Raw genomic sequence first — 21,788 nt, forward strand, 5'->3', positions numbered from 1 at the left:
TGAGTGCCATCTTATCAAAATTATTTTGTTGTATAGAGTACAATGATGAATTAGTATTCATTCAGAGGCTGTAGAGGGTAGAATCAATTGGAACTTAATCAGTCAAATGAACTTTTGTCTAGTTTGTATTATAGTGAATAATTATATCCGTAACAATAGTTTTCTTCCATTTTCAGTGGAAACAAATCCTGCTGTGGTTGTAAATTATCTATCAACATTACTTATCAAAATAAATAATTGATTACATCGAGAAAAATTAAGGGTGATTTCTCAAATGTCTTTGATACTGACATAAACAGAGCAAAACTTTTTATATTGATAGAAACAATATAATCTGTTACGCCACTTTAAAATGGGTGTATTATGGACCCACTGTTACTCTCAACACTTCAATAGTTGAAAGACATGATATTGCACTCAAGGCTGGGTTTCGTTGAGGGAGATGAAAAAAAATCATTATTAATTATTCCGGTTTACCGATATTGTTTATTCATACAATAAATTAAAAAGCTGTACGTTGAATTCAGTTGAAGATACTTTAACGATGTTCATCTAGTGGAAAGTATAATATTGGTGAATATTTTTTTTGTAAAATATAGACACAAGACAAGTAAGAATGCTGACGAAAAGGTCCGTAATAACAATAATTGTTGTTATATACTTAGCAAAGAAAGTACTGTACCCATCGACTGACTTGATTTACTTAGACAAAACTTTTTATTTCGTCTTTGGTTTTCTCACCTGTATATCCTGTTGCACAAGAACAATTACCATCGAAAGGATCACACGTAGCACCGTTCAAGCAAAAGCAGTCGTTGTTACAATTATGACCCCATTTGTTCATGGAACACGCTAGAAAGGGTTAAACAAAACGCAAACAGATGTCACTATATTGAGATGTTAGTATCACGTATTCCAGATATGTTAATTTAAAGTTTCTTTCTCGCTTATTCCATCATTTCTGCATATCAGAAGTAATCATCCCAAAATATAATTCAAATATTTCGTGAGAATCCATCAATTTAATGTGTGGATTCATATATCTTTCTCTCCAATGGTTTGTGAAGATACCGTGAATATAACTTTGAAGATTTTCCCGCATGCTGTTGTAAATACATTTATTACTAACTTTATATCCCGTTAAGGCACTGTTAAGTTATTCCATGTACACAGGGAGGTGTTAGAGATGTTGCTGACTCTTTTTTGACGCGCAGTAAAGCAAATCTTAATGGTAACAGTATCGACAAGTTGTACAGCAGACTGGGTAGTTCCGCAGGGTCTGCCGGAAGTGTTTGTAAATATGATTGGTTAGAATGTTTAAGAATGAAAGCGCAATGGAGCAGAGAAATGTTTCTTGAAAGGTACACAAAACTATATGATATAACGTAACAAATATCTTTAACAGAAAAATAAAATACTAGACTTCTTATATCACCTACTTATTCAAAATTTGTGAACGCTACGATTTTCAAAATGGATTTAATTGGAGTGGAATGTATTGCGTAATGAATATGTAATGCATACTCTTGTCGGCCTTTATGTCGCAGTTAATAGTTACTTGTTTTGTTTGCAATTACTATCTTATCTCCATCAGGGAAATTATTATTGTGTTGCGTGACTCATTCGGATGATAGATAAGTATTGTCTGCTTCGTTTATTGGAGATGGTGAAGTTATTAGAGGAAATTGGATGTTGTGTGTAGGTACTAACCGACAGCAAGGGAAGCGTAGAGTTCAAATTACTGTTACAAGTCCATAATCTCAATTTACCACTTTTACCCCTTTTAAGTGGTTTCTTATACCGAAAGATGGTCTGAAGTAGACAATTTTAAAGACTAAACATTTAGATACAACTATAATACACATGTCATTCTTCCACCAAAGAGAGGAGGAAGGAAAACGACATTTTATGACACAGTGAAGGAGATGGGGATGGGTTGGGTGCAGAGATCTCATTAAGAAGTTTGGTTGTATATAAGCCCTAAATTGTGTTACATATATTATCGCTTAATAAATGTTGAATACTTACGATAACAATAATTATCTGGCTCTTCATACAGATAACCATCACAGCACTCCCGTACAGATCTGTACTCGTCTTTGAATTCTTGTCTGTATTTTGTTATATGCTTTGTTCTGGTAACGACAAAAATTGTAACTTTAGATATTGTCAAATAGCATGAAGATTTGTTTTTTATTTTATTTGCTATTTGCAACTAATCTTAAACACTAATAGGAGTGAAGATCACTGTTAACTCATATCAATTAAGCTATCAAATTGAAAAAAAAAATCCTATATTGAAGAAGATTCAGGTAGCTTGACAGCATTTAAATATTGGTCAGCAAAGGGCTTCTGGTATACAACTAGTTGCGTTTATAAGCCGGGATCTTCCGGGGAGAGAATTTTTAATTTATTAACTGGAAGCATGCCAAGCATGTGGCCTGTAGTGAAGTCATATGACCACTAAGTATGTGCATTTTTTTTTTTACAAAGCCAATAGCAAATTACAAAACTAGGACACAAATTCTCATTCTTGCACTATTAATCTTGATATTGGAATTAAAAACATTTACACACTCTGAAAATAAAGATGACCGTTCGCACCATCTTATGAGAGTTACCTCCTAACTATCGGATGTTGTTAACCTATCCTTTTGGACACCTCCCCCCCAACCCAACCCCCCCCCCCGCATCATATACAGACACACCTCACAAACACATGAGAAAAGGGAAAAGGCCTTCAGATTTCACTTTTTAACCAATTCATGAGGGCCTGGTCCTCCCCAATCACCCTATTCACGAATTTTCTCTTCCTCAGAATACTATAGTTAACTGACACCAATGTTTGTGACGTTCAGAACACATCTTTCCCAAAGGGTAGTAGGGTTATCTTTCTAGTAACACCTAGCAGTGCTAATTTTATTCTTAATGTTTCCTTACTTTGACTTCGTGCACCAGAAAGGGGGCCAATGAAAGAGGTTCAAACATAATTTGTGTGTAATTGTTTGATAATAATCCGAGTATGGCGATAGGAACGATCTGCGGTAGCTGTGCAAAGTACAAACATTGAAAAATGAAAACAAAATTAAGGAAAATGAACGTTTTTATAATATGCTCTGTTTTTAACTGAATAATAAATTATAATCAATTAATCGATTGTATGTTGTCAAAGGAAAAGAAGAAAGAAGAATATTCATGTTACGTTTACATCCCTTAATTAACTATGACTTGTGCTCGGAATTTTAATTCATTTAACATTACATAGAACACGGTATTCTTTAAACACCGGCAGACATATAGTTGAGCACATTTTTTTCAGTAGAATGAAACTTCGTTGCATATTAAAGGTTTACATGTATCAGATTCATGTCTTTCAGGAAACATTAGGTTACAAACCTTATAACAGTGGCACCAATTGAGTATTCTATTTGTTTCACTTTATAGACTATAGTCTCGTTAATAGTGTCTAAGGAGTTGTTATAGATATCAAAGTTCAATATTAAAGGATGGTTTAAGGCGACTTCTAGTAGATTGTAAACATGTTGTCACATACCAAACATGCAAACTACAACCGTGAAGCTATATGTACAATACCTTTCTGTTCTTGTGCAGACATGATCACCATCAACATCTAGGGATATTCCTTGTGCATTTGTGCTGGAACTGGCAAAAAAAGCCTGCAGCAATGCGATACACAATAAGGTCTTCATGACCTTTGGAGCAAGACAACAGAAAAAAAAATAGTATAAAGAAAACATTTTAAGGCATTCACATAACCCCGTAAAATCGCAAGAGCTGTAGCGTTCCCAGTTAGTGCAAGTTCGTGGGCCGTTTTCATTTTGCGAGCCGGATTAAGCTGGTTGATGTCATGTAGGGTATCACCATTGTAATATGTTAACAGTTAACGTAAAACACCAAAGGTCATTTGGCGTTTGATTGTTCATTGCTATTGAGGCGTCTTGAGTGGTGTGATTGAGTCGAATTGAGGGATTGGTGTTTATCGCGTCAACGGTGTGAACAACTTTATTTCTGTGTACTATCCACGTGTCAAACCGATTAATTGTTAGTATTATCCACTAGTGATATTGCTGCAGTAAATCCCACGGGTTAAGTTCACCACGTTCGCGTTTAGAATGATTGAGATATCGACCAATTAGTAATTAACTGTGACATTCAATTTCTCACGGTAATATGCCCACTGCTGACTTCGAAGCATCTGTTATGTTTTATGATACATAATTGAAACTCATTTAGATTAATATACACCTTAATAACAAAAAGAGTGAGAGATGTTGCTTAGAGTCCTTGGTTTGATAATGATGACAAAAATCTGTAAAAGGAACTCAGAAAAAATATCGTTCTATCATTAAAGAAAGAAGCATATATTGCTGCATTAAGCAAAATCTTCCTGCACCAGCAAATTTGAGTCTTGCATCGATACTCCTTAGCGTTTGGTTACACTAACCAATACTTTTAATTGGCAGTAAAAGTGAACTTGTGTTACCCATACATTAGTCCAAGCATAAATTTGTTCCTACCTTTAACTTCTTTTAAGTTAACTGTTATTCGTGCATCTTAAATGGATAATGATCCCTTTGAGCTTTGTTTACAAGTTGTGTTTACAAGCTGTATTATAAGTTGTTAACCATTGTTCTTAGATATCAGATTGTTACAGGATGTGATCATGTTGCATAATATTGTAAAGCCCTGTACCCCGGCCGAGCGGTAGCGTGGGTAATCAGGCAGCTGGAGGCCACCTGATGTCAGGGCAGGGGAAAGGGGGAGGCGAAGACTAATACTAGCAGGGCTTGAACCAATACACAAAAAGGACAGAAGAATATAGTTTAAGAGAACTGGGTCTCATTCCCCAATTTAATAGCTTAACTTTAAACATACACTTAACAAAAATGAGGCAGTCTTTCTGCCGTACACAAATAAAAGCAAAATACGAGCAGAGATTCAATTTAACAAAATAACAAATAAACTACGTACCAGGGCATGGGCAGCACGGCTCTTAAGAATCACGAGAGTGAATACCCGACACGGGGCGCCAACGGCAGACTGAGCTAATACTGCCTAATGTGGTCCCGCCCCGATTAACTTCTGCAATACCTCCGGGGAGAGCCCTAATTTGACCCTACCTCCGGTGTCTACAAATGCAACGAAGCCAACCAGGACGGGAAGTTATTAGTTACAAATTACAATATAGAAATGGCGCCCCGTAGTCAGCCCTCACGCCCGGACCCGCTCTCTAAAATAAGTCAACCTTGCCTTTAAAATAATACTATACTGTAATAGCCGTGCTGCTCATCGCTGGTCTCCAGTTCTCTGCCCGAACCTCAACGAAATAAATTAAGTTTCCACAACACAAAATACATAAGAAAAACAACACCGTCTTAATTAAACAAGGTATAGAGAGCAAGCGATAGTAAAATAGATAAACGCTAAGCAGAACAACTCGTGTAATAAAAGAGCGAATGCCTGGAATGCTGGTGATGGCAGACGACGGGGAGAGCGAAAGAGACCTGCATAATAATACAAAAGTAAATGGAATGGTGAGTGAATGGACAACATATCGCATGGTAAATTATTCAAACAAAACTCGGGGAAACATATTCTTAGCAGGCCTGGGCGTGTTCGAAATACGGGGTACACGCATCTCGAACAACCCAGGGCGTAACACCACCCCCATCTCTCTCGAAAGGACTCGCCCTCGATGTCCAAACACACTACCCAGTAATATAAAACAAATGACGCGGTAGACCAACTTACACAAATTCTATACTTCACCACACATATTCGCTCCTTCTCTATGTATACATGTGTAAGGGACCCCGGCCTCCTAGGCGACCTGAGGCCCCGAACTTACAATTCTAGAGTTCGTTATATCTACAATCTATCACAACCACAATTGGTATTCTCCAAGAGATCATTTCCGTTCATCTCAAAAAAAAGTTTTCCTTTCCATAACGATCACTGAATCACTTTCCGACCTCCACAGAGGTATGGCTTTCTCAAAATTAACGTTTCAGTTTCAAAAACAGTACCTTCCTACAGATTATTCCAATACTGGTGGGCGACGCATCCGCTTTAACAATTGTGGGGGCTGCTCCCCCTCAGTCTCAACGACATCCTCCAACTCCTCTTCAAGAACTTCCTCATGGCCCATATCAGTTATATGCTCGTCGAGGGCAATTTCTGTTGCAGGTTCTACCGTAGTGCGCTCCGGTGAAAACGTCATTTGATTAAGTTCATTGGGAGTCACATATTTCTTTAACCGGTCCACATGAACTACTTTCAGTTTTTTTGAATCGATGTGTCTTGTACGATACAAACAGTCTGAAAGTTTATGTGTGATGACAAACGGTCCATTCCATCTCAACTGTAGTTTGGGAGATCGGCATTTCTTTTTTGCATGTACTGCTACCCGTACTTTGTCTTGGACCGAATACGAAGATGCCACCTTGGCGATGCGTGCATCATAATACCGTTTTTGTCGTGACCCCCGGTGGGAGAATTATGTAACTCAATACAATACATCTTCTCTCAGGACCAGAGGCATCACAATTACATCCCTATCATGGGCACCGGTATTAGACACCCAACGTACAGCTCTCAACCCAATTAGAGTCCGCCGTAACTATGTTGCATTATCCTAGGGGCTCTATCGGAGGGTCGGCAGGCAATGCTCCCGAATGCACCATGGGGGGATCACTTCTCGACAAAGCGTCTGCACTGGCATGCACTCTGCCAGGCATAGTTTCTATCTGAAAATTGTAGGTGCCCAGCACTTCCAGCCACCTAGCTACCTGACCCTCGGGGGTATTAAAGTTATACAACCAACGAACGGAGGAAGCCATGATCCGTGCGTAACAAAAATTTCCTGCCATAAAGGTAGGGGCGGAAATTCTTAATAAACGTTAAAACAGCAAGAAGCTCTCTACGTGTTACGGAATACTGCTTTTCACTACTGCCAAGCGTACGACTGGCATAGGCCACAGGATGTTCTTCACCCCTAATGGTCTGAGACAACACAGCTCCTATTGCAGTATTGCTAGCATCGGTATCAAGAATAAACATCTGACTAAAATTTGGGTAGGCTAATGCAGGAGCTGTCGTCAGTTTAGATTTCAGAGTCTGAAATCGTTCTTCACACTCCTCAGACCACAGAAACCTTTCGCCTTTCTTTGTTAACGCATGTAGGGGACTGGCAATTTCTGCAAAGTTCCTAATAAATTTCCTGTAATAGGAACACAGTCCCAGAAATCCTCTAAGTTGCTTCAGGGTTGTGGGAGAGGGCCAATCCGTGATTGCTTCAATCTTAGTGGGATCGGTACCCATCCCGTGATCAGAGACAATGTGACCTAATACTTGACTTCCTTTTTGAGCAACTCACACTTGGAAGGCTTAAGCTTCAAACTTGCCCCCCCCCCCCCCGCCCGGTAGAAATTCCAGTAGAACCCAGTTAAAAAAATCAACTAGGTTCTACTAGGGCCTACTATGTTTAATTGGTTTTTAACTGTGTTTAACTGGAGTGGTTTTTAACTGTGTTTAACTGGGTCTTACTGGGTTCCAACTGGGCTATGCTGAACATGAGCTAGGTTCAACTGGGTTTACACAATGTTCAACTGGGTTAGTTCAGCCCAACTGGGTTGAACTATGTTTGAACTGATCCACTTGGGTTTCAACTGGGTTTCACTGGTTTTTGCACTAGCCCAACTGGGTTTGAACTATGTTGACTGGTGAACTTGCCCTGTTGGGGTTGAACTAGGTTTCAACTGGTTTTGCACTGGCCCAACTGGGTTTGGACTATTGGCTGGTGAACTGACCCAGCTGGGGTTTAACTAGGTTTCACTGGTTTGCACAAGCCCAACTGGGTTTGAACTATGTTTACTGGTGAACTTGCCCTGTTTGGGGTTGAACTAGGTTTCACACTGGCCTAACTGGGTTTGGACTATGTTGACTGCTTTTATTTTACGCGTAATTATCAAGAGTATTATAATGTAAGTTCGTAAACAGTAACCGTATCGTAATATTTTGAAAATGCTAAATTAGCCAACTTATGAGGGGTGTAAAATAAATCTTTGTCATATTTATCACAGTTATGATTAAAAGATTACATTTTTGTACCGCAATGATTAAAAATATGAAATATTTACTATATAATAAATTTGAAAAAAATTATGTTATACTTTGTTCGTCGATTTGAACAATTTGGTAGGCAAAATGCCTTCCTAGTGCAAACTAGTATGATCCGACTAAATTTGAACTTTGACATTTGTCCCTTGCGTTAGCGCTAAATTTATTAATTCCGAATCCGCAAACCACATACGCCAACAGAAGCTTCGAAGAATAATCGCATTTGTAACAGATTTTGCCAACAATTTTAAATTATTACCGCGGCTAAGTTCCCTCCTTTGTGATCTTGCAGTATCTTTATATTATTGACATATACTTGTAACATTATAATTGATTGTAAACGTGCTCTTTATTATAAATATTTGAATTGAACAGATACTTTATATAAAGTGACCTAGGACTATAGTATAGGCTAGGCCAGGGACGTAGCCAGGGGGGAGCAGGGGGAGCGACCGCTTCCCCCCCTTTCAATGTCGATTTTTTTTTTAAACTGTCGTTTTTTAGCATGGTATTTTGTCAGTGCTCTTTTGATCTTGAATACTCGTCAGCTCCGTTAACTCGATTGTAATCATAGTAACATTCACGCCTACTGATTCAACTAATTATTACACTGCTAATACACTGCGATAAAGATATTTGTTTTTAGGCCACTGCATATCTGGCTGTATTACAAAATATGAAAGTTTATATTGTCCATCAGCTAAGTTCGTCAAATGTATTAAAGTCCAGACATTGGACAATAAACAGGAATCAACCTACTGGAAAACTTGTAAAAGAGCACTATGTTTGTCTTTCTGATATATTATGTAAAAGAACATTTAAAAGAATTTAAACAGGAAACACAATCTGCTGATACTGATATCATGTGATCAGGGCGTAGCCAGTATGTAGCACGATAGTTTCATTCAACACTCTACCCGCCGAAAAAGACTATAGGATCCGATCTTGTCAGTTTTTTAACATGTAGTTAAGAACCCGTTTACGCAGATAATATTTCAGTTGAGAAAACACTTGAGAAATTTGCATCAGATGGCAATCGTCGGATAGCTCTCGCCGTCTCTTATTAGGCTAACTTAAACATTTACTAGCTACAGTTGTATCTAAGACATTTCTGGACTATCTTTGTATCTACAAGTATCAGAAGTTGAAAAGTAAGACTACTCTGTACCTTCAAGGGCGGCGGAACTGGGGGGCACAGGGGGCAAGTGCCCACCCCCCACTTTTCCTCAGGTTAAAAATGTGCCCTTTTTCTACATAAAACTTGTACTCCTGATCACCTTATTAGGTCAGCGATATTTCAGTAAGAGATCTAATCGTAATTTAGAACTATCAGGGGCGTAGCCAGTATGTGGCACTGTAGGCCCGGGCCTACACTTTTTTGGGCCAAGTTATCTTTTTTATTAAAACACCCATAATTCAAATCCATAAGCTTGCTGGACGAGTTTAAGAGTCTAGACAGGAAAAACTATTGAAATGAACGTAGCAAGATTATAGCTAAATTAGGTGACCTATTCTTCTGTCATCTAGGCTGTCATTCATATCGCGTGCCGTTTCATTCAATACTCTACCCGCCGAAAAAGACTAGGATACGATCTTGTCAGTTTTTTAACATCTACTTCAGAACCCGTTTACGCAGATAAAATTTCAGTTGAGAACATTCCACAGTCAAATAAGCCTATCGTTGATTAACAGACTTTATATGTATAGAGCTGCAGCACTTTGTTGCCTGTTGTTGTCACGATCGGCGTTCCAAGTTCCAAAACAGCCTTTTCGATAAACATTTACTAGCTACAGTTGTATCAAAGACAAATACTGGCTATGGTTGTATCAAAGACATTTCTGGCCTATCTTTGTATCTACAAGTATCAGAAGTTGAAAAGTAAGACTACTAAGACGGGGAGGGGGGGGGGGGGCGTTGATGGAGTGATGTGCATACGCAAATAAGATAATACAATAAGATTTATAAAGGGTACTAAATATCAGGCTGCATCAGTCCAATCGAATTTCTGCAAAGTGCCCTTTGACGTCGGTGCCCCCCCCCCCAGATTAAAAGTGCTTCCGCCGCTCTTGTGTAACTTGCTAATTTTAATACATTATGTATTATTGAATTACGTACTATTTTAACTCGTTTGTTTTTTGGGTTTAAAAGTGATATTGAATGAGGTGTCTCAAGTTAGCAAGAGACCAGGGAACCAGAATGAACACTAGGGAAGGGCCGTTTCCGGCCATCTGGGGGGTTTGTAAAACCAACAATTTTCTTGTACGCTCCGCGCCAACCGATGGTGGCGCTCCGCTCAGATAGTCGTGCCTACAACTTTGAAAATCCATATCAATAGCAAAAAGTGCTCCCCCCCCCTTTCAAATTCCTGGCTACGTCGCTGGGCTAGGCCTAACAAACCGGTTCCCTACTAGGTATACCACATGGTTCAATTACTAACGTTAGACATATCCTAACGCTATAGTTGCCTAGCTTATAGGGAATTGAACAGAAACTTTATATTAAGTGACCTAGGCCTACTGTAGGACTATAGTATAGGCTAGGCCTAACATACCGGTTCTCTACTAGGTATACCACATGGTACAATTAGTACTAACGTTAGACATATCCTAACGTTATAGTTGCCTAGCCTATAGGGGCCTAACCTAGTTATACTCAAGTTAACACCTATATTTAGCCGCATGATTTTAGGAAAGTTATCGTCAACTAGCAAACATAATAGCAATTTTCAAAATTTACGCAATTGCCTGGATTGTTGTTTCAAATATGAAGTGTCATATTGGCATAATAACATACTTTGCAAAAGTCATTAGCCTAGTGAAGTGTACAGCATACACGTATATATGCTACGAATGTGAGGATGCCCTACACTGAACATTATGAACATATGATTAAACTATCAATCTAATTTCAAGTGAGGCTTCATTTGTACAGTGTAAGAAGGTCAGCTCTTACATAAAGTTTTGTTTTGTACCATAATTTTACTTGTTTATTAGTGTGCTCACTGTACAGAGGGCTATACATTTGTACAGTATATTTGTATGCTGTCTTGTGGCATCAAAAGGGTTGATTAACAACTCTCTCTTCTGGGTTGCTAGGCAACTATCTTGTTCTTCCTGGAAATTAGCCCTCACAGGAAATGGGGTCTGTGTGTATATATTTTAGGAACAAAGGAGTTTTGTGAGGGTATAGGGAGTTGGCAGTTGGCTATGAGTATCTGAGCAAGGCAGTTGTAAAAGAAGAGAAAGATAGTTTAATGGCTGGATAGCTTGTTTTAAACCTTAATTTACATAGTTCAAGTTACTGTAGACCTTAATATTTTATGGAAGTTGTGATATTCAACTGACAGTCTGGGACACCATTTATTATAAAGGATACTATTTACTATAAAGGATATTATTTTACAATAAAGGATATTTCAGGACACCATCACTTATAAAGGACATTATTTTACTACAAAGGATATTGACATTATTTTACTGAAAGGATACCCTGGAACACTATTTCATGTAAATTAAAGGATACTTTTTGTTGGGATCGGACATTCATCATACCATTTATTGGGTTCAACTATACTGATGTCGTAGAATATCTGATATCGTGGAAGATCTGAGGTCCTAGAATACTTGATGTCACCAGTAGGCCAACTCACCAGAACAGACTTTTAAATTAAGTGTATTTCGTTATATTTTGGGTGCACACCTCAGGACTGTAAGTTGTTTCATTTAATTCTTTGACTGGGCCCAGATTAGTTGTACATTGTTTGCTATTCATAATTATAATTTCTTTTGATCCAATCCAGTTGATTTCTCCATTTTTTATGTGTCTTGCTATGTGTTAGGTCATCACACCAAACCCACAGTTCTCTGATCAAGAACAAACATTTATTTTCAGTGGCTAACACCCTTCCATACAGTATAGATCTACTGTTAAAAAATGAAAACTTCTTATAGTTTGGTGTTATATAAGTGTAGATAACACCAGTTGAGAATCCCAGTTCAAACTATTTAAAAATATAAGCAGTAAAACATAGTTTACCCAGTTGAACCCAGTAAAACATAGTTGACCCAGTAAAACATAGTTGAACCCAGTAAAACATAGTTAACCCAGTAAAACATAGTTGAACCAGTTGGACCCAGTAAAACATAGTTGAACCAGTTGGACCCAGTAAAATATAGTTGAACTTGAACCAGTTGGACCCAGTAAAACATAGTTGAACCAGTTGGACCCAGTAAAACATAGTTGAACCAGTTGGGAACCCCAGTTCACCCATTTCAACCTACTTCAAATTTGGGCCAATTTCCGTATAGAAAATTCCAGTTGAACCCAGTTCAAAAGTTCAACTGGAATTTCCACCAGGTCCCCCTTAATCGGTCGAAAACTTCTCCTAGGCGTACTAAATGCTCCTCTATCGTGGGGGCATATATTATGATATCGTCTATATATATTAGACATATTTGCCAATGCAACCCACGTAGTACCTGCTCCATTAACCTCTGAAAAGTAGCGGGAGCGTTGCACAATTCAAAAGGTAACACATTAAACTCATAAAGACCACTACTCATGGAGAAGGCGGTCTTCTCCCTGTCTCTACGGTCCATTTCGACTTGCCAGTATCCACTTTTAAGATCAAGGTTAGAAAACCACTTAGCCCCTAACATTGCATCTAAGCTATCATCTATCCTAGGCAATGGAAAGGCGTCTTTATGAGTAACGTCATTTAACCTACGATAGTCTATACAAAACCACAAAGAGCCATCTTTCCTTTTCACTAGTACTGGGGAGGACCACGCACTCTTAGAAGGAGAAATGACGCCTTGCGTCAACATCTCATTCCCTTCGGCCTGTGCTTCTACCCGTTTATGAAAGGGCAGTCTCCAAGGGAGCTGTCGGATTGGGGTTGCATCACCCGTATCAATGCAATGCTTAACCAACCCAGTCCTCCCCAAGGGTTCACCTTCGCAAGAGAACACACTACGGTTATCCTGCAAAAACTGCCTCAAAAGAACACGCTTACAAACGGGTAAACCCTCCCCACTTCGATGGAGCAAATCTTCCATCTCGGCCGGTAACCCACTTAATGGTATAATGGTTTTCTACCTCCTCTACCTCCACGACGTTGGACATGGGGGAAACTATGCCTACATGGGTACCTTTGTACAATGTTACAGGATTCGAAGTACCATTAAATAGTCTAATAGGGACAGTCCTTCTAGAAGTATCAACTAAAGCACGTCCAACCATAACGTGTCGGCTTTCAGGCACTCCGGGTCTAGTTTCCAGTAGAAGAGGCCCTTTTCAGCTTCCCCAGGGGCACTCCATATTTCAATTCTAACACCCCTGACACCATAATCTTGCTCTCTAAAGGGATAAAGACTGTGTCAACCAGTTGTACCCTAATTGGCTGATCCAGAGGAGTCTCACAAAGGGGAACAGCTAAGCGGATCCTACCAACAAACAATAGGGGTTCACCTCCCAATTGTATCAAACATTCATGTCTCTCTTAAAAAGTCAATTCCAAGTAAACCAGGGGCAGTGATACTGGCAACTAGGACTTGCACTGGAATCTTCAGGGTGTGAAATTTTAAGGTTAAGTTACATTTACCTTTTACTTGCAGTGGCCTACCATCAACACCGGCAAAACTGGCTCCCGTCTATGTAAGTGGAGCCAAATTACCTGCAGAGCATATACGCTCCCATGTCTGAACGCTGATAATGGTAGTACCAGCGCCAGTTTCTACTAAAAAAAAGGAATCTCAGTATTAGAGACACATATATTTGCACACAAAGCTCCCCCTGACTTGCCCTTCTCCCCATTTCCATAACGTTGCAGGGCTTCAATTCGCTTAGTCGAGGGGCACCCCTCATCCCCGACTGACTCTAGTTTCCCGATCCCTGTCTACTTGGCATAGAGGGGCAGTACCGGCTAATGTGACCTAACTGCCCACACCTCCAACACTGCATGGGACCAGGACCAGACCCAGTCAAAGGGGGTGGCGCTGGTGGACCTTGCTGAACAAATTGATTTAACCTAGCATTGTCCTCAAAAAATTTTCCCAATTGTACTTCCAGCCTATCCAATCTTTCAGTAATTCCGCCAACCGTATCCGACGATGCCGAAATAGTATAGGCAGAAAGCTGGGGTTTCATCACCCCCTCTGCCTGGTCAATAGCCTCCACCTCAAGGGCAATTTGTAGAGCATTTTCTATTGTCTTGAGTCTACCCCTTCGAACAACAATCCTACCATCCCTGTCACGTAAAGCACCCCAAAAAACTCGTCATGTACTCGCATATCAAGGCCGGGATAAGCCTCTATCACTTCTAGACGGATTGAAGAGCACCATCTCGCCTCCTTCCAGAATCCAGGCTTAGTTAAAGGTAAAGAAACTTGATATGATATTAAATTGTCACAAAAATAACTCACAATTACCATGGGGCTCCAAAGCCCTGCCAGCAAACATGAAAAAGGGGGTGGGGTGGCAAAATGATCCCACTTCTGACACCAATTTCTGTAACGCCCCTGACTAATGCCCGAAGACTAATGCTAGCATTAATCTTCGTCCCCCCCCCTTTCCCCTGCCCTGACATCAGGTGGCCTCCAGCTGCCTGATTACCCACGCTACCGCTCGGCCGGGGTACAGGGGCGTTACAATATCGATATATTGTAGAATTTACTTGGTCTGCTTATCCTGTAAGTACGTGTGTTGTAGGGTCCAGCCTAGTTATTCCCATATCAAAAGCATTATAGGGACCACCTTTGCTCAGGCATGTTGTGTAAACGTCATATAAACGAAATGCATCCACTCAACAGAAACGAACATGAAGAATCCGATTACGACAAACTTCCTTGTATCGAGAATGTTGAGCGATACTTAGAAAGTCATATTGATGTGGATGAATAACCACGTACGTTCACAATTACTTACAAATTTCGTGAAAATACTATAAAAAATCCCAAAGCGGATGAAAGATTGATGTTTGCATAACTGTATATTAAAAGCATAATGCGTATGCACCTTTTTGTCAGACAATGATCAACGGTACCAAATATTAAAAAGAATGGCTATTGTTTAAAAATCTCTTATTCCGTTGATTATTTTTAATATAACATCAATCACATTTAACCCAAAGGTCTAATTGGTGGTGTAAACCAATGCATAATTAGGTAAACTTAAAGAAACTAAGCAAATGCAAGTGTGTGTTAAAATGTTATCTGACGCCTAAAGACATCTTTCTCTGCGTCATAGTTCAGATTCACTGCAAATCTAGCACCTGATATGACTACGATAATGTCAACGTCTGGTGCCGTTATTGGTAGCTTTACAATAGAATGCCATCGTAATTGTTACTTATTTTAGAAATTGATCTTACATAGGATTTATTCACACACTAGATGATACTTGATGCATTTAATATCATCTTATAGAAAAGGTTCCTTTCAATTTACTCTTTTAATCATACCTTTATGAATATCACCAGCATCGGAAATTAAACAACACTGCAACAATTTGACTTTTTGAAAAATTGACTTTAAGATGAAATGTCTAATAGCAGTACTGAAGGCAACTTCTTTTAAATAACACAGAACCCTTATCATAGAAGCAAAAAGTCTTGTAAAATTACTTACATTGAGCATAACAGTTTGACAAAACAAATAATGAGGGACCCTCACTCAAAGATTCCCTCTCTTTTACCTCAGAGTTAGTTCCAAAGGTAGCGCAACCGTTAAGTGACCAATTAGGCAAAATATCCTCTCCTATTCCACCGAAGCTTTTGCGCAATATGAGGTCCAAAGTATAATGCGTTATTTAAATAATGCGTAAAACCAATGAAGAGGCACTCATAAAGTTCACGAAACTACCTTTCGACTCTTATTAAAACAACGTAATTCATTTCTGTGAGTATGTAATAACCGTCATATGTAAGGTTAAAGTAAATAAACTAAATAGAAGGCTTGAAGTAAACCCAAGACTATGTTCCACGCGGTTTCGAGTTCAACGTATATGAGCTTCTAGTTTCCGGGTATTGCATCAGATATTGCAATACACTTAAGCAAAAGCACCAGCATTGAAAATTAAACAAACACTGCTACAATGTGACTTCCTGAAGGATTGACTTTAAGTTGAAATGTCTAATAGCATTCCGGAGGTAACTTCTTTTAAATAATACGCCACTCTTATCTTAGAAGCTAAGAAATATTGTAATAATTACTTACATTTAGCATAAAAGCTTGACAAAACAAATTATGAGGAACTCTCACTCAACCTGAACGATTCTCTCTTTTTCTCTCACAGTTAGTTCCAAAGATAGTGCAAGTATAATACGTTAGATATGAATAACGCATAAAGACAATGAAGAGGCACTCATGTCCATAGATGATTATAGATGTAATTTCGTCCCTTTACTGTATCTTTTGTTAGACCGACATATGTTTATGAAAACGTTTTGGGCCGTTTGTCACAATACACATTGTGCAATACGTTATTCCCCGATTACGAAATAACTCATCCACGTGAAGACGTTCCACTTGCGTAAAGGGGGGTTAGGATCACTAAATAAACTGTTTGATGCACATATACATTGTTCATAAAAGTGCACCAGTAGCTATTCCTAATGATTTTTTCACTTCGTGTTTAACTGAATTTACAACAAGCTTCTCATTTTAAGCAAGTTTTTTTTCACCAATATGTTGACCACCATACACTACTAATATGCCTTACTTTAGGTCTCTGGCAACGTATACAACTGGTTATGTTGAGTAGTAGTTGAAATGAGTCAGCATTTACAAAGAAAAGGCAAACACAGAAATATTTAACTGAACTTTTCTTGAACTGCATTGGCATTACTGCAAATACCAGGAGGGAGTTGCCGGTAACCTAGTGAAGGGAGGGGATCTATTGAAAGTAAATGCGAGGTTGAAATACGTAGTTTACAACAACTGAAGAGAAAGCTATATTGAGGAGTTTAACTGTTGCACATTCTGGACCAAGTTTTATTAAACGTTATTTTGATACACATAGTCAATTTAATTAAGACATCTATGTGACAACAATCAGTTTGACAATGTGTATGACCGTGTCCGTGGAAGATGGTTTTATGTCTCTACATTTTTAAGGGGTTTCACCGGCGTTGATAGATTGGAAGTTCACGTGAAACACATGTTCTTTTCTAATAGCGTGGAGTACAGCAACGAAACTTTGCACTGGTTCACATTAAAATATTCTTCTTCAAGCACATTGGACTTACATAGGGACAAAGAAGTAAGGTGTGAATTCGGCCCATTACTGTTTGCTTTGTTAGACAGACAGTTATGTTTATGGTCGTTTGTCGCAATACACAGTGTGCAATACGTAAATCCCGATTGGACGAAAGTAACTCATTCACGTTAAGAACTTCAATGTTGACGTATATGTGGCAACAATTAGTTTTTGCAAATTCTACTTAGCAAGCAATGTAGAAAACTTGTTAATATTATGGGTGGTTTCATTTAGAAAGGTCTAAAAGTTATGCCTTCAGATGCCTTCAGGTATACATCCGATTGTGTCACACTCAATAAGACGTGATGCAGCCTGACGGACAATCAACAGGAAGGTCACTGTGGCACTGACAACATCAAATCATGCATAAGTGTTCATTTTCTGCAGTACCTTCAAAGTCAATTCAGGCTGCTTAGACCGTTATGTAGTTTAACAAATAGCTTAAATGCTATTGTGCTACCTTTGATTACAGGTTTCCTTTGTTTATCAATTGGAAAATAAAGGACATAAATTGGACATAAAGTACTTAATGTCACATAGTAATTTCAACTAACAAATGACATGTGCGATGTACTTCAGTGTAATATACTTGTACAAAAATAGGCACGGGGAATGTGGATGTCACATGTTGATTGTGCATTTTACTTTTCGTATACTTTTATGGACCAGTTTAGGTATCTGGATGTTTTTTAATTCACCTTAACCTTGGCTAAGTGAACCCGAGGTGCTACGCGTACTCTCAATTCTACATCACAGAAAAACTTAGGCTGCGGATCATAACCAACATGTAGTTACACCAGTAGTGCAGCCTCTGACTTTACAGCCATCAATAAATTAATATATGAATACGATTAGTTCTCCTTCTTTGATTTTCAAATGGCTTTCTTGAAAAACTCAAAACACGGGATTAAATAGTATTCTGCATCTATTTGTTTACTGGGGGAAATACGGTTCTTACAGTAGCAAAAAACATTTCAACTATATATATGTTCTTTTGGCTAGAGTTATTCATATGTTATGTGCTGATGCAGTGGCGTAGGAAGGTACTTTTGAGTGGGGGGGGGGCTGAAGACTGATGGCCGGCCTGGGGGAGGGGTCTAAGGGGAGGGGGTGTCCCCCTCCCCTTTGGAATTTTTTGCATTTCCAGGTGGCCTCAGATGCAATTTGGTGCAATATAGCACACTTCAACACCCACTCCATTTTGTAAACTTAATTTTGTATTTTCACCTGGCCTTAGATGCAATTTGGTGCTCCAAATGAGATTTTTTTTTCTCATTTGGAAATGAAAAAGGGGTTTTCTGACTTGCGGAGCGGGGGGCGGAATGATACTTCCGCCCCTCCACATTTTTCACTGGGGGGGCTGGCGCCCCCCCAGCCCCCCCGGTTCCTACGCCCTTGTGCTGATGGATGTCGTAATTTTTAATTTACAGTTAGAGTTGATAACCGTCCAAAAAATACAACGCTACTATTACAAACATGCTACAGTGCATTACGTGCAGTGCCTCTCTGGTGTTTTAAGATTGCACGTAAGTATACAGTATAAAAGTATAACTATTTACTTGTCTGATTGTGATTGCAATCATTGGTGCAAGTTACTGCCTTTTGATGATTGCCAACTCCTGTGGAAAGAAGTAAACATCATATGATCTTATGAGATGTTATGTATGGGTAATGATGTTTATATCGTGGCGATATATATCAATATGACGTTACATTTATCTGGTTTCACTATAACAATATGATGGCATACGCTCGTCTGATCCTAGGTAAACTTCACGGAACTGTTTACCTTTCGACTCTTGTAAGAACAATTTAATTCACTTCTGTGGGTATGCACTAACCGAAGGCTTGAAATATACCCAAGACAATGTTCCACGCAGTTTCGCGTTCGACGTATATTAGCTTCTAGTTTCCGGGTATTGCACCAGGTATTGCAGTAGAGAGTATGGTTTCACCAGTCACCATTTTAGTAGCCGTAAAAGGAAGGCCTGTTTATTATTCCTGGTATTCCAATAAATCAAAATCTTTTCTAACAATAATTCAACTGAAAATAAAATAATAATAAAACCTTCTAGCAAATTTCGTGTCCACAAAAGAGCCTTTGTAAAAGAATTCAATGTATTAAATCAATCGTAGCAGTCAAACCTCAAAGAGGTAAGGTTAAATATAAGAATGGGAACAACAATATTGTCAAAAAATAATATGAAATGATCTGAATCCATTCAATAAAACACTATGATCTCATTAAAATTGTCCTGCAGTCATACATTTTCTACTGTTCCTTACTCGTTTGGTCATCCTTCCTGAAACCTGTCTCTGTTAGAACAAGGGCATTTGCGACTCTGTGACAGGATATTGTGAATGCAGACAATGTACAAGGGGTAGGTATTGCGATGAGAGTGAGTTGATCTCTTTAATATGAAATTATCATTGGCTTTAAAGTCATAGCTCTGCTATTGCACTTGCGTTACTCGCGCGTATTTGTGGTTAACGGGCTGTAACGCGGGCAAAAGTGGGCATATCCTCCTGAGTGGTGCTGCTCGATTGGTTATTGGTTGATTAATATTTTGAAATATTTCAAGATACGTTCTCAAGTGTTTGCTGTGAAGAGTAGTGCTGTATACGTGAACCAATTAGCGTATATTACGCTAATGTGAAACTGCCATTAAGCTACGTTAACAAGTTAACTTTACATTACTTTCGTGTTAGCTCGAAGCAGTACGGTCACCTTACATCGTACTTTGAAGACAACTAACTAAAGATCGATACACAAATGTGATAAACATTGTTCAACTTATGTGGTTATCTTTATTATTCTGAGTTTGAGTGTGATTTAGATTAAATACTACGACACAAGAACTTCAAACAATTCTATTGTACTCAATAACAGTATTAGCAGTAGAAATGCAGAATTTCTAGTTAAGTGGATGAAGAAACATATAATAGAAACTGCATTCTTATGGGGTATAGTTGTTAGGTGGTCAGCTCATTGTGCACAATGATGTGGAGTGGATGATACTGCTTAGATAATAGATCTAACAGTTTATCAACCCTACCAAGTGCTACTACCAATAATACCACAACTGATCGAACTGAAATACCTCATGGAGTTTAGAGTGAATGATAATGAGAGAGCTTGATTCAAATGAGTCAATTTAATTCATTCCTCAGCATTCCTCGCTTACAAATGTTTCAGTCAAAGCCAAATAGATTAAGTTGTGGTGTGTATTTCATTATATGAAACGAATCTTAGCTAGTCAAGCTGATTACTCATATAGTCCTGGGATGTGTTTGCCATTTTTAGATTTGAAATAAAGAATTATCCAATTGTAACTTGGTAGAAAGGTTAAAATAAAGGATCAAATGTTCAGCAAGACATATGATGCAAAAATATTTGATGGTTTTATTAAATAATTACTTCTTTACAATGTCATGATTTGTAATTGCTTGATATTTTAGTGCCCCTTTTCAGCATGTCCACCTGGTTACTATGGCGATAAGTGTGCCTCCGAATGCGCTACTTGTGCTGATATATAATGGGGAATGCATCTTCCCGGGCGGTTGTGAGATTTGAGAGTGCCATTTATGTATCTTTGCCCTTCCATTAAATGCTTTCAAGTTACTTCATGTTATAAACAATATGAGATAATATTGTAGTTATTTCATTTGTATACATTTCATACAGTGCATGCTCCACAAAATCTTCATACATGCAGGACTGCAGATGTGTTAGTGTTAAATTAAGCATTTAATTTTTGCTTTGTTTATTTTTACATATGTTTATACTAAATCAGTTCTGACATATACATCTGAAGTAAACTTAAACGAAATTGATACTCATAAATTGAAATTATTTGAATTGCTATAAACATCTCGAATGTTAACCAAAGAGGAAATGAAAAGCTGACGCTTATAATATTAAATCAGGTTCAAGTAAATAAATTACCACTGAATGACAGATTCTATTTTCTCTAATCCGACTAGTCAAACTGTGTGAAACCCCGTAAACGGTACACATACAGCGATGATAGCATTTCAAAAGTAGTAGATTACCTCGTTTGCGTAAGTATCATGTTCCGATCATGTCATGCAGCTTAAACTCTAAAACTGAACTTAAGCCATATCGTAAGAATCAAGTTCAATTTCAAAGCATTCCCATTGCGAGTGTTCCTATCATGTGCATGCAATGAAATAACTACAAGAGAACATATGGGATCGTACAGTCACATCTCCATAGACCACCAGGATTTACAGAAGGTATACCTGGTGATGTGTCTTGTGGGAGGAGTAGCGTGGGTGCAGATGTCGAAAGGTGAAGTTGGCATCGCATATCGAGTGTAGTGTCGTATCCTATAGAACCCCGAAATATGTACGACGTACAGATATGAGTCTA

The 21,788-nt window shown here is 38.6% G+C and overlaps 1 protein-coding gene and 1 long non-coding RNA gene across 6 annotated transcripts in view; one reads left to right on the forward strand and one right to left on the reverse strand.

The window, feature by feature from the left end:
• Nucleotides 1-17,791, reverse strand: part of LOC139966194 (uncharacterized) — a 30,566-nt gene extending 12,775 nt beyond the window's left edge. Inside the window, exons 1-5 of one of the 5 annotated variants that reach the window (XM_071968989.1) lie at nucleotides 16,354-17,791; nucleotides 3,595-3,713; nucleotides 2,941-3,048; nucleotides 2,029-2,135; nucleotides 742-852 (exon numbers count right to left, since the gene is read on the reverse strand). In XM_071968989.1, coding sequence (XP_071825090.1) covers nucleotides 742-852; nucleotides 2,029-2,135; nucleotides 2,941-3,048; nucleotides 3,595-3,713; nucleotides 16,354-16,362 — 454 coding nt within the window. In that variant the 5' untranslated portion in view covers nucleotides 16,363-17,791. Of the gene's footprint in view, nucleotides 1-741; nucleotides 853-2,028; nucleotides 2,136-2,940; nucleotides 3,049-3,594; nucleotides 3,714-15,765; nucleotides 16,072-16,353 lie in introns of those variants that run through there. The other 4 variants (XM_071968991.1, XM_071968987.1, XM_071968988.1 and 1 more) reach the window with 4 other exon arrangements.
• Nucleotides 17,792-18,797: 1,006 nt separating this feature from the next.
• LOC139966203 (uncharacterized) overlaps nucleotides 18,798-21,788 on the forward strand; it is a 30,612-nt gene continuing 27,621 nt past the window's right edge. The window contains exon 1 of the long non-coding RNA XR_011792507.1: nucleotides 18,798-18,921. This is a non-coding gene — a long non-coding RNA (uncharacterized lncRNA). The remainder of the gene's footprint in view (nucleotides 18,922-21,788) is intronic.

This window comes from Apostichopus japonicus, chromosome 4 (assembly GCF_037975245.1).
Source record: "Apostichopus japonicus isolate 1M-3 chromosome 4, ASM3797524v1, whole genome shotgun sequence".
NCBI classification, from domain to species: domain Eukaryota; kingdom Metazoa; phylum Echinodermata; class Holothuroidea; order Aspidochirotida; family Stichopodidae; genus Apostichopus; species Apostichopus japonicus.